This window comes from Erithacus rubecula, assembly GCF_903797595.1.
Source record: "Erithacus rubecula genome assembly, chromosome: 4".
Lineage (NCBI taxonomy): Eukaryota > Metazoa > Chordata > Aves > Passeriformes > Muscicapidae > Erithacus > Erithacus rubecula.
The window spans coordinates 27,060,118-27,073,838 of NC_136686.1; the positions used below are offsets into that span (position 1 = coordinate 27,060,118).

Genomic DNA, 13,721 nt, shown 5'->3' on the forward strand with positions numbered 1-13,721 from the left:
TACTCCCTGTAAAAGCTGTACTCCTGCCTTACAGACACAGGCACTTTGGTTGACTGAGTTTCTCTACTTTCATGTGGAAATACTTGCATGACACAAAGAATGATATTAAAAATGGCTACTACTTTCCTTGCTTGCTTTACAGAGGAGGTCTGTTGAGTCTCTTTTTCAAGTGCTGTAGACCTGGATTGTTTAAAAAGGAGACGTGTTTTCATGAAGTGATCCAAGCATTCTTGTCCCAAGTCTTACAATCTGCATGCACAGAACTTCCTGAGAACAGTGAGGCTCTTTACAGTTTTCAGCTTGTCTGTTCCCTTTTACTAGGCAATTTTGGATGTGAAAACCTTCATGTATGTATAAATGCCAAGATGCCTCAAGCAAGGATTTTTCATGGGGTGGCTGAAGTTCTCAAATGTCTCAAATATAGTATAAATATCACTATGTAATGCCTGGTAAATAGCATGTCTTGAAAAGCCTGGGTTGTAGCAGTACCTTCATGTTCTTGTCAACCTCTTTTGAGTAGATAAGATGCCCCCATTTTCAATCAAGAAAACTGAGTAAAGGTATTTAAATAGGTCAGTCTTGTGGCTTTAGCATACAACTCCTAGGCTCTGTAACAGACTTAGAAAGCTCAAATCTCTCAAGATCAGTGAACACCAAAGAATTGCAGCCAAATTTTCATTTGTCTTCTGTACCCGGTGCTTGTAAACTTGCACATGAGCTCTCTGTCATTAGGGTATTTCCACACACTAAAGTGCAAGTGGCAGGCCCAGTTAGGTGGGGGGCACTGTGTGGTTTGTACACAGCAGGGCTGGGTTTTCATATGCTGATGTGATGTGGTGCATTTCTGCAAAAGGGAACCTGGAGCCACTTCTGCAGAATGTGTTAACCTCGCATCGCCAGGTCACTCACCTCTTCTCTGAGGAGTACACACACAAAATTAGCTTACATGTTGAATGGGAAGGTCAAAATACTTCACATTATCTAACCCTCAAATCAATCAGAAGATTATTTCAAGGTGTGTTTGATTTCTGTAATAAAGTCAAACAATGCATAATGGCTACATCTGAAGAGGGAGGGAGGGATGGAAGGAAAGAAAAAATGTTGATGTTTACAGTTCTGGTGCTCAAATTTTCAGCATTATGAAAAAAGCCTCTTAATTTCTTTGTTTCTGTGTTTGTAGAACCTAAAAGATGTTTGCTTAAGCAAAGAAAAAATCCTTTCTTAAGATTGTTTTTCCATTGTTACCTCTAAAAGGTTTCTGCGATGTCGAGAACAGTTGTCAAGGAAATAACAGCCCTTCTCTCTTGTTTGTACAGGATTTCAGGTTTGGCTCCTTCAGGGACACAAACCTCTCTTGTATTTCTGCATCTCTGGCACAGAAGAGAGTTGTCTAGTTTTAGTTTTGCCTTTTGGTTTTGTTTCAGTTATAGTTAGATTAGACATAGCTGTGCAAAAATCCCAAACCAAGTAAAATAAATCTTTTATGGTCCATTGATAGTCCAGCCTTTTCATTCTGGTGTTAAAACATTTTTATTTCTGATTTGTTAGGTACAAAAGCCAAAATGATTGAAATTTCAATTATGGATCAAAGTCTGGCAGCTAGTAGACTACAAAACTATGAGGAAAAATGTTCTTTATGCATGAGACATGAAAATTAATTGTTTAAGCAAAATATTTTTTCAGATGTTTAGGTTTTGCATATGAATCATCCCACTAATACTAGCATAAATCATCTACAAATAGCCTATGTAATGCAAATGTTTGTTAATACCTTGTTTAATTTTGAACTTAATTCAGTTCCTTTGGCAAAATGCTATTCCTGAGTGAGTAGAAGAGTAATTGGGTCCTCTGCTCTGGAGTGCATGGTTGCAGCTGTGAGTCATCTCCTTACTTTCCGTGCTGTCTGATCTCTACTGACGGCAGTGGTCAGCGTGTTGTGTCACCCGGCACCAGCCATGTCACAGGGCAGCCACGAGCCCTGCTGCTGAGCACATGTGCAGGGTGTTAGGTCAGTGCTGACTCAAGGCAGGAGAGAAGTGCTCATCCAATCCCTGCTGCTGTAAAGTGCTCTCTGTGTTAGGACCTCAGTTTTGAAAACTACTTCACTTACATTCCCATTTTCACCCTTTGCCTACCGGGGTCAGGTGGCAGATCCATAACCTGCATTTGTGAAAATGAAATTCTAAAAATAGAATGAATTTGACTTGCATATATCTAAAACTTTCATATATTTTAATTAGGATTTTGAAAAATTGGGTGGGGGAGGTTGTGTATACACACATACATGCATATGCACATACATACACACATATATGTGTGTGTGTGTGTGTGTGTGCACAAATGCATTCCCACATTTGCTTTAGAGATAACTCTCATGGCTGTGACCTTCTAAAATTATGGTCCTTTTGGACAGCTAAAGTTGCTGTTGGACAGTATGGATGGATCTGTGAAACCAGCCATGAGATTCCAAATTGGTTTCTTGTATATCTTCGATTGACTTGGCACTTGAGAGGGCTGCTTGTGGTACTAAGCCTCCCATTCATCTGAAAATGGAGAGAAGCAGGTGATGTCACCTGAAGCCCTCCTTCCTGACACCTATGGAAAGCTCTGTCTTCTGACTCAGGCTGTTGAATTGCATATGGCAAGCCAGGCATAGCAACTGATGGTAGCTGAGTAGTGTATTTTAGTACTACTACCTTCTTTTTCTTGTGGATTTTGAAATGTCAAAGAGTCTACTAAAGTTCATAAACATTTAGAGCACTGATACAAAAAATGGAAGAAAAAAAGAAACCAGGATAGGTCTACATTAGTTTTGTGAAGTCTTTTACACTTTTGCAAAATATTTTTAGAAACACTAAACTAACCCGTTGCACTTTGTTTACTTGTTTTGCATGGATGTAAGTGATGAAATAAAATGTCAAGCAGTGGAGGATTCAGCAGAAGGATAGTACTGTTTTAGCTTGCTCTGCGTGGCTTGTTCTATTAATATATATTTGTGGTCAGGAAGGAATGCAGTCTCACTTCATTATAATATGTGCAGTATTAATTTTGGTTCGACACCTGCCAGGCAAAGATCCTCACCAGCCAAAGGCATTCTTCACAACCAAGCTCCATCTGTTGTGCAGATCTTGATTCTGATATTTCTAATGACTTGAGCCAAAGTGAAAAGAAGAGCCAACTTGAAGAAAAAAAAATCGCAAGGAGGAATGAATAGTTCTATCAAGGCTGAATATAATGGCTTATTGTCACATTTGGTTTAAGTCCTGCAAGGGAAACATGTGTGATTAGTTTTGTTTTAGAAGAAAACAGTCCATACTGGCAGTGTCGTCGTTGTTGTTGAACGAAAGGAATATTGATAGCTAAAGTTCAAGCACATGATTTTATTACTGAATGCTGTAACCTTTAGAAATATTTCTTGATAGGAAAGTTGCTAGTAAAAAGAGTTTACTCATTTTTTGTACTCTGCAGATGAAAAGCGGAAGGAGTCTTTGATTCTTGCATGCAAAGGAGTAGCCTCAGCTCTTTGAAAGACAGTTCAGGCTTTTTGAAATAAGCATTCAACTAATGTCTGTCAAAAGAAGTTAGCTTCCAATCCCCTGACAAAAGTTGCCTGATGATTTTGTCACCTCACTGACAAAACAATCATTAATTGCTCCAGTTAGCTTTGTTTTTCACTTAGAGTGGGTGAATTAATCTGTCAGAGCTGCCCAACCCACACGGGTAAACATTTGCCTCCTATGATACCATGAGAAGTCTACAACAAATATGAATGATCACCACAACTTCATACAATCACCTGCTGATCATTTATTTTTATTTGTGATAGTGTGGAGAAGAAACTTGACTAAGAGAAATTATGGCTCTGTGGGCTTCAGATCTATAATTAATGGTTGAAGATTCTGTATTATCCAACACCATTCAATTCACTAGAACTGCAAAGCAATGAAAACTATATAGAAATGCAGTGACATAGTTCAGAATTTATTTTTTTCAGCATTATTTGTAGGGTTGACTGTTGGGGTAACCATTGGCTGTAAAACAAAAACTCTACTCTTTCAGACTAGCAGGTGTCTTTGTGCTGTCTAGTAGTTCCTGAAAGCTTGAATGTTCCACAGAACCTAACAATTGAGTAGATATTTATTTTTTCTCTTAGTATATTGCTGCATGCTGATTCTGTTCATGCATTTATATCAAAGGTACACTGCAAAGATGCCCTCATAAGCTGTGGTTTCAGTGCTCATGCATATTGCTCACTTATGTATAACAATATTGAAGTTAATAGGAAATATCAAGCAAATTTTACTTCTACTTCAGTGTCTAGAACAACATAAAATGGTATAAAGCCATAGTATGACAAAATCAAATCCTGCCTGTAATGCAGGGTCATCCTGCCTGAAAAAAGAGTAGATATTATAGTATGTTGTGTTTCTGTTTACTTTGCATAGGTGCTCTTTTCCTTGCATGCATCTGCAGCTGCCAATTATTTATGAAATTAATTATTTGATCTCATGGTATGAAGCAGCAGAGAAATACTGTGTGGGATTGTAATTTACTTTTTTGCATGGGAGACAAAATAACATCCACACTATTAACTGCTGAAACTTCCTCCCTGCTCTTTTCAGTAAAATGTGAACAAAGATGTGAAAACACAATCTCTTTCAGTTCCTTAAACAAAGGCACTATCCTCTATGGCTTGAAAAGGATGGAAATTGAAGAGAGGATTAATTTATTTACAGAATTCTCAGACAATCTGTTTAATATAGGTTAGTACTGAAGACTATCAATGTAGCAGAGATCTGTAGAGGTACAAAACCTGTAGGAGAGATTAAAAAATGTTCAAGAAAACTACATAGCTACAGAAACTGGGTAGTGAGGATACAGCTGAAAACTTTTGTCATGAATTCTGAATGTTTATGTTTCAGATTTTAGCAGTCTGCTTCCACATCTGCAGCTACTAGGAAGTCCTTAGCAAGTGATAAAGAATATATGAATTAGCTGCTGGTATTGAGCCAAAATAGAAATATTTGTGTTCTTGAATTACCTGTAGATTCACAAAATTTTGTGGTTTTCTTATCCTAATACCCAAAATGTACTTTATGTCACAAAATGTGGTGTTTTAGAGCTCATAGAGGAGAAGAGCTCCCAACAAATGAATGAAGATATATGTACTTATTAATTACACTACTAATGCAGAGTCCCAGGAAGCTTTCAGCAGGAAGGAGCTGAATTTGGTTCCTTGGGTGGATTGTGCTTCACTTCAGGGAAGTGCCATAGATTTGAGTACCAAAGGATCATGGTCACAATTTATTCTGCATATTGACTGTCATAAGTATGGTAGATTCCAATTAGTTAAAAATAAAACAGAGAACTTAGCATCTTTTAATGCAAGTCTTAAAAATCACCACAATGAGGAAGAATGCAGACAGACTTAAAAATGTATTTCATATTTGCTTTTGTTTTGATTAGTGCCTTTCATAATTTAATTAGATACTTGGAAATGTAAATTTAATTAGATACTTGGAAATGTAAATTACCATGACAGAAGTATGCTTACAAGTAAGTGTTTTATGATCACTAATTGACAGAAGTTGGTTTTATCCATGCAAATTCCATATATAATGTTTGCATTTATCAGATCAGAAGTTATCAAGTTATGGAAACTGTGAAGCATGATGACTCCAACAAACATAAAATTCTCCATTAGATTTATTTTACTGTAACATGGTCAGCTGAAAAAAATATACTGCTTTCTAAAGCTTTATCTTGGGTACTTTTCTTTACTGTACAGATTCCATTCTGTAGGTTCCTCTGGGTATTTAACTGCCTGATATTTGAATGGATTGCATTAGGGAAGATGGTATACATTCTTAAGAAGTTGTTGGACCTATTGCTTCTACAAAGGTGCAGATTTTTCATTACCAGGATTTCCCCATGCCAAGTCCACTCTGTGGAAGGAAGTATCTGGATTTCCCAAGCAGAGAACAGAGATCAGCTCCTGCTTGGTAGTCATCATCAGATGGTGCTCTCCAGTAGCCTGCAATGGGATGAAGGATGTTGGCATTTCTTTGGTAGACAGCAGGCACCTTCAGAGGGGGCAACCAGCACAGACCAGTGGGACAGCTATCACAGCCTCCCACCTTGCAGCTACCCACATTTGGCAGGAGGGACAGAAACAGACATGCACGTGCTAAAAGGAGGAGAGGGCTACACAACTTCTCCAAGTTATTTTACTCTTCTTCTGTAAGTGAATTCAAGCTGAGTATATTAACTTTACATGTGGAAAAATATCTCTAATGGAGTGGTATCTGTCTGCAAATAGTACAGTTCAATTTTTCTCACTCCTTGGTCAAACACTCTTTAAAACCCACTGAAACCAGGAGGCAGACCTGGTGGGTTTGAGTAGACTTTGGATGGGCTGAGTGACCCATGCTGTTTGCAGATGCATAGAAGATATGAATGTGCTGATACCTAAAAGAGCAATATTTTTTCCATCTTCTCTGGAGCATGAGTATTCGGAGCTGTTGCAAAATACTAACGTTCCCTTCTCGGCCTTTGAATCAGCCTGGTGTTTAATTAGCAACAATGACCACAAGATTACCAAATAACACACAAATTATGTAGTAGGGGCTGGCTTCTGGATAGTCTGTTTTACTTTTTTTCACTGATTAGCAATTTGAACTTATTTCTCGTGTTTAAACAGATCCCAAATTGTATCCCAAAGTTCACTGCAGTGAAATAACTTTATAATGCTCCATGATAATTTTTGACTTGCACAGGAGGGGCTAAATGCTGGACACTCCATGAAGACCTGCCGATATTGTATATCCAGTGTGATGCTTTCCTGTATGGCACTCCAGTCATTCATGGTTGCAGTCTGACTTATGAATTTGAATGTGATGTAGGAAGAAGATAGGCAGTTTTCACCTGTTTCACCTATGTTGGGAGAGACCACTATATAAAGAGCAGAGCAGCTGTACAAATGGAGACTTACTGTAATCTTCCATCTTCTTTTGTAACAAATCCAAGCCATCCTGTGCAGTTACCCAGCAACTTTTCTTTATGCCATCCTTCTCACCAAGATCTCCACCATAATCTTGTGTTTTACTTCAATGATCTGTACCACTTACTGGGATCCCTCAAAATGCTTCTTCTCTGCCATCCCTTTCAACCAGCATCTCTGTCAGCTCGGGGGGTTGCAGCTCCTACAAATCTCCAATCTGTCCATTAGTGGAAGCGTTACATAGTGTCCTTCAGTAAAGGTCCTGCAACCCCACCTGGCGCTTATGAACGCCTGTCCTATCCTGATCTGCTGAGTGTTGTCTTTCTTATTGTGCTCATGCCAAGGGGATTTTGCTCTAAAGCAAATATACATTTTTATGTGCAAGTTGTTTACTGTTGTGACATTCAATCAGTAAATAATTTCTGTAACATGGCACAGCTGCCAAAACACACAGCACACAGCCTTGGCAACCGTGCCCATTCTGTACCACAGTGCTGGGTCTGTGGCTCAGGCTAGTTGAATGAGTGGGCTAGAGGGAGGCAGAACCTCCCACTAGATTCATTATTAGGTGTGTTCCTTTAGCTAAAGTGCCCCCACTGATGGCAGGTTAGCCATGATGGTTCTGAGGAGCTTCAGGGTCCCTTTTAGCTTAATTTCCTCTAGTAACTATGGCCATGCATTCCTCTGCTATGGGGTGTTGTGTGTATGCATGTAGCCCTAGTAGCTTCTGAACCTCTTGTCCAACATCAAGAAGCCTGTCTATTTGCTGTTGAGAAAAGGAGCAGTTTCATGAGTGTCTTGAGAACAGGTAGCAGCTGGAGAAGACCTGAAGTCAACTGTAGGATTCACATCCTGGGGGGGAAGGGAGGCTTCTTTGGTTTGATGCTTGTAGAACTTCTTAATCTAACTTTACTGTTTCTCAGGGAAGAACTGTTCTCCAGATGCCAGAAAAGATGATTAAAGAGGACTCTTAAATGTTTGCTTTGAACTCTTCAGAAATCATGACTAGCATCTGATAAGAGAGTTAAGTGAACAAGTTAGGTGTCTTGAGCCCAGATCATTGAAGGACTCTGTACACCTAGCAGGAGGAGATGCTGGGGCCAGATGCATGCCCAAGCAGTTACTCCTCTTTACAGCCCCATTCCAGTTATGCAGGGTCTGAAGACCAGACTCACCAATGTGTTTCTGATGTGATTATATAAAAATTAGAGCATTTTCCTAGCATTGCTCCTGCCAAGGGCTCTTGCATGCTTGATTTCAACATACTGCTTGATTCCCAGGAGAGTTTTCTCTCAAGTAGGTGCTGTTCTGGAGGCTAGGAAGCATTCTTAACCCTTCCCAGGGAAATCTTTATGTTTTTTTCTGTAATGATTTACCAGGAGAAATGGAATACATCTGTGCACCTCAGCATTAGAATGTGCAGCTCAGACAGAGATAGCTGGATTCCCATTTCCTCTTCCAGGGCTCCTTCTGTTTTGTCCAACAAGTATGGACATGGTCCTTTAAGCGGATAAAATACAGAGGCAGTGCTGGAAGCAGAGACCAGTCTGCAGAAACACCTTTCACAACCGACAGATTTATTAGTTATTATATAGAAGATGGGCCATAATATATCCTGAACTGTCTGTGGCATTTTTCTTGTAGGATTAGGCAACAACTGATTGAGACTTTTTCAGCTCTTTGGATACAGGTGCAATTTCCATCCAAGTCCCTTTTACACAGCAGGAAGCAAAAGCAAAAAAGCTGGGTTTGTGTTAAAATGTATTGACTTCAAAGGGGAGAAGTATCTCTGAAACTCCAACAAATGCTTTTGGTCATGCACAAAGAAGTAACACGTACAAGGAGAAGGGTCCTGCAGAAGAAACCGTAAACACTTTGGGCCTCAGCATTTCTGAGGAATCAGCTGGGTACTTTGCAGGTCACCCAGAAATGCCTCAGCCCTTTTTACTGCTGTCTCCTATGTGGACTTTATGTTACACTCTCCTGTTTGTGCCAAGTGGGACACAGCTGAGGTGAGTTTGTTTCCCATCTCCCTGATTTTTCTAGTGTCTTCTTGGAGTCTCCTACTTAAAGCTACAGAGGTTCCAAAGAAAAAGAAATGCAAAGGCAGTGGCTGTCTGCCTTTGCCCCATGTGTTTTTTGTATCTTTGTTATCTGGGTGATTCTGTTTTGTCTGGTCTGTATCTGTGATGCTATTTATATACTGCTCTGTTTCCTGTTCACAATCACCAGCACCATTGTAACTTGTTTTGTGCAGTGGTCTGGAATTACAGATGTACACACAGGCCAGAAGTTGTCAACATCTCCTGTTTTTTAACTGGAATAACTAGGATATAGCTTAGTGTGGATGAGCTTCCTTCACCAGTGATGGGGAGAAGCACATTCCCTTGTGCTACAGCTTTGAATAGAAGGATCCACAGGTCTTTCTGTGCATCAGTGTCAGCTTCACAACCAGAGTGGAGAGTGTCCTTCCCATCTCCAGTGCTATGGAAGAGGATTTTCATGTTCTCAAGAACATGCCAGCCAGCTGGCTGGTGGTCCTGGGAGAGAAGCTCTGCACCAGACTGGCTGTCTCCCCAGCACAGAGCTGTTGGCTCCTCATTGCTCAGGACCTTAGTGGCTTCAGCATGAGCAGAGACTTCAGCCTCTGAATCTCTGCAGGGTGTGGCCCTGGCACCTTGCAGCTCAGGCCATGCCCACAGCTGGACACGGTGTTTGCATGGTGCTCTCACTAGAGGTGACAGCAGCTCAAATTGCCTTCTCCAGGGCAACCCTCAACATCCTCTAGTGGTGTCCCAAGCCCCACTTCTTCCACTTCTGTTTTTAACAGTGCAGTCCTCATTTTCTTAAGCAGAAGCGCATGCCTGAAAGAAGCACATACACCTACTCATTGGACCCACTTAGAGCAAGAAAAAACTTGACCTTTTTTTTTTTTCCAAAATGAAGTCTCAGTATCCTGATGATACCTTTCAAATGCAACTGCAGGATCTGCATAATTGAAACTTTTTCTCTAATCTCATTGCCTCCCTCAGGCAGTTCCTGACAAGTGGAGATTATAAATGAGAGTTTGTAGTAAACATAGCTAATAAAAAGGTATCTTTAGTATTTTTGCAATATATTCAAAGCAGTTTGGGCATGAGCACAGAGAACTCATTTCTATTTCACCTCAAATGCCATTATGTTTATTAAATTAAAAGTGGCATTAACTGTAGAACATATCCAGATCTTTTTGTGATTTTGTATTTATCGTAACTGAAAGATCTCACTAAATATTTCTCTATACCTCTAAATAACATTGCCTGTCATGTAGTATTTGTCTCCTATTTTCCTCAGTGTTTTTGTATCAGAGCTGAAAATGAGCTATCACAGAGAATAAAATGAAACTGAAATACCAGTCCTTTGTATTAAATTTAACATTTGGCTTCTGCCCCAGAAATTTCCACATCCATATTAGAATCAGATGGTAGTGTAAGATGAAAAGATCTCCTGGATGGGTTTTATTTTGATCCTTATTAAAGGGCTGATAACAGACTGAAGGCAAGATACTTGTTGTAGTAAAAATGCCTGCCTAATATCAAAGGCTGGATGGACAAACTGACATGTATTATTGTTAGGCCTTCCTGCTTGATCACATTTCAATGCCATAAAATCATTCTGCTAGTGGAAGTGACATGTAAAAACTTCAGTGTAAGAGCAAAAAGCCCAGGCTGGCAGGTATTGCTGCGTTGGGTAGCTGACCATATGACAAGGAAATGGTTTAGCATCAAAAAGTATTGTTGGTGACAGCACAGTGTAGCTATATTTATTTTATTCTCAAGTGTTTGCATTCATGAAAGACTGCCTTGTCCTGATTGACCTGTGAAACTGGTATCACATGTGATGTGACAGCATAGGGCAGCCCCACTGGTATTGCTCAGCCTTCTTCAGAAGTTGTGTATCCTCTGCCCTATCCACAAACCAGCACTTGCCCCAGATTCCTTTGGCAGTCTGGACATAAAGATCAAAGAGACCTAAATAGTCTTCAGAAAGCAATTTTCTCTTTATTCAAAGCAGCTTTGTATAGTTCTTGTGTATTATTTGACTGAAACTGTACAAACATTTGCAGGCTCTGGGTGTTCTGTGCAAAAACAATTACTTTTGATGAAATGAAGGAATGGTGCTTCCTGGTGGTGTTGTTCTGATGTAGTGGAGACTCTGAGCATGATATTGAAGCAATAAATTAGATTTTGCAAAGCTGTGTTTCTGCAGGGAGTCTGCTGCTTCAGACCAACAGGCTATAATCAGCATTTTTCCAAGGGATGCCTGTGTTTTGTCACAGTATCTTCAGCAAGAGCAGTAGAGCAGCAATTGCAGACTGCATTGACTGTTTATTTCAGCTTTTGATCACAAAGGCTATCAAAGAACAAATATGCTTGGTAGGTATTTTATGCGGCTTTTCTAAATGCATCTTTTTAAAGGCTGGCATGTGGTTTGAACTTACAGTCAGAGAATCATTTCACTGGCACTGGCTGTTTACAGCATCAATGTCAACATTTGAGCTTATACCCAGTGCTCCTTTTATAATCAGTGGAGAGAAATGTGAACATTTAAAGGAGTTTATTTAATTAATCTGATTATTTTAGACATCTTTTCGGTGTATTTTAGAAGAGTCTATTTCTCTTCTCAGCAATAATGAATCCCAGCATATTTAGTTTAGGATGTGTTATCTGTAGTTAGGTGAGCTGGATTCCATACAGCATGTTTCTGAATAGCACTGTGTTCTCACTTGGCTACTAACACTATGTGAATACTTTTGGGGTTTTATTTTAATTATCAGATTATCCTGGGGAACACATAAAGAGATCAGTTGTGTATGTAAGAAATGCTTGGTTCAAGCAAGCTTGCTACAATAATTACAGCTATCTTAATGCTTCCTATGAAAGTTGTTTTGGTAGTTGTATTGATCCTGTCCTCCTCAGGTACCAGTTCAATGTAAAACATCTTTTTGGATGAAGAGTGAATTCTCTTGGGCATGTGGACAATCCTAAGAGACTTAACATCAGGCAAAAATCTCTTGAGGAAAAAATTCTCCTGAAAACATCTCCTGAAAACATCTTGAAGGAGCTCAGATGAATGGAGTTTTTATGCCTGCTTTCAGGAGTGTTACAAGAACTGGGCTGAGGGATAAGGAAGCATAATCTGTATTTGTGAATAGTGTTGATACCTTGTTCATTTGGGTTTGCCTGAACCATGCTTATGGATTTGTTCAAATAGTGGAAAAGCCCTCAAGGCTGATCTCCTCAGGATGAATTTGCTATTTATGACAGGGCATGAAGGGTAAGTAGCATCTTAGGACAGAATTTCCTGTGAACAACTCTCAGGAAAAAAAATAAAATAATATCTATTAACTAAGGAATCAAAGTTATTTTTGAAGTGTGTAAATGGAGTCACAGAATAGGAGTATTAAAGTATTATTGGTCCCATGTTTGTCACTTGTCACTATATCATACTGGTGCAAGCACATTGAGGATGATGGCTGCTGGAAACAGGTTTCCTGTAAACCTTTCTTGTTCACTACCCTGAAATCTGTAATTACTTTTGGAAGTCTTTACTTTGATGTACAGTTCTGATGTCTGGATTACTGACATCCAAAACCACCAGGCTCCCTAGTATGGTCCACTGGGCATTAGTTTTCCTCTGATTAATCTTCTGATTGATTACATAATTTTTTTTTTTTTTATAAATATGTATTCTGTTTATTTGATTAATTTAGACTTTCACCTCATCTTTGCTCATGCTTATTCTCTCCTTTGTCAAGGCCTCCCATTAACTCTTGCAACATTACCTAGTGACACACATGCTTTTCCTTTCTCTCCTTTTTTTTTCTCTTTTACAGACTTAACTGAAGTTGCACCATGCATTTTGAAGATGTCACCAACAGATCAGCAGTTGAACAAGCTGGCAAGGAGGCTGGGACCTGAATGGGAGCATGTAGTTCTGTGCTTGGGTTTGTCCCATACTGACATCTATCGATGTAAAGTCAATCACCCTCACAACCTGCAGTCACAGATCCTAGCTGCATTTGTCCTGTGGAAACAGCGTTTGGGGAAACAGGCAACAATCCAAAGGCTGCACATGAGTCTGAAGGCAGAGGAAGTGGATCCTTCAGTGATACAGTACATGCTTGAATGAAACCATGCTATTTATTCAGAGCTTCCACGTATTTCATTAAATCAAGTAAAGAGGATGGAAATGTATGTTGAAGATCAGATGTCTCAAACTGTAAAAAAGTGGGTCTGGGAACTGTTGATTTTATTAAGCTTAAACATTCCAGTTTTCTATGGCATCTTGTGACTTGTAATTCTTTTCATGCCAGATTAATTTTTAGCAGGCATTAAAAAGTGGATCACTTTTTCCTGTTCCCTTTTGTGTTATTTCAGTGGGGATATAGGGTGACAAAGCTCTTGCAAGCAGGTGGGCCTGCAGTGAGTTCAGCAGGGTTTTCAATTTCACTAAGGGAGCAAGACTTGGTTTAACTTATTTTCTGGACCATGTAGAAGCCTTTTTACTGGTGTTTCATGCTAGTTCCCTGATACTACAGCAAGAAATAAGACTAATCGCCATTACTAATTTAACAATTTTACAACAGTTATTGCAGGTGGCTAAACTCACGTTTATAAAAGTTTCAGCACATACAGTTTCTTGCTAGGATAGATGGCTACCACTCTGGTCTGCCTTTGAA

General features: G+C 39.5%; 1 protein-coding gene across 2 annotated transcripts in view; it reads left to right on the forward strand.

Moving 5' to 3' along the window:
* The window catches only part of CRADD (CARD and death domain containing adaptor protein), a 77,164-nt gene extending 63,770 nt beyond the window's left edge, over positions 1-13,394 (forward strand). For both annotated transcript variants that reach the window (XM_079303030.1, XM_079303029.1), the window contains exon 3: positions 12,876-13,394. In XM_079303030.1, coding sequence (XP_079159156.1) covers positions 12,876-13,171 — 296 coding nt within the window. In that variant the 3' untranslated portion in view covers positions 13,172-13,394. The remainder of the gene's footprint in view (positions 1-12,875) is intronic.
* The last annotated feature ends 327 nt before the right edge of the window (positions 13,395-13,721 follow it).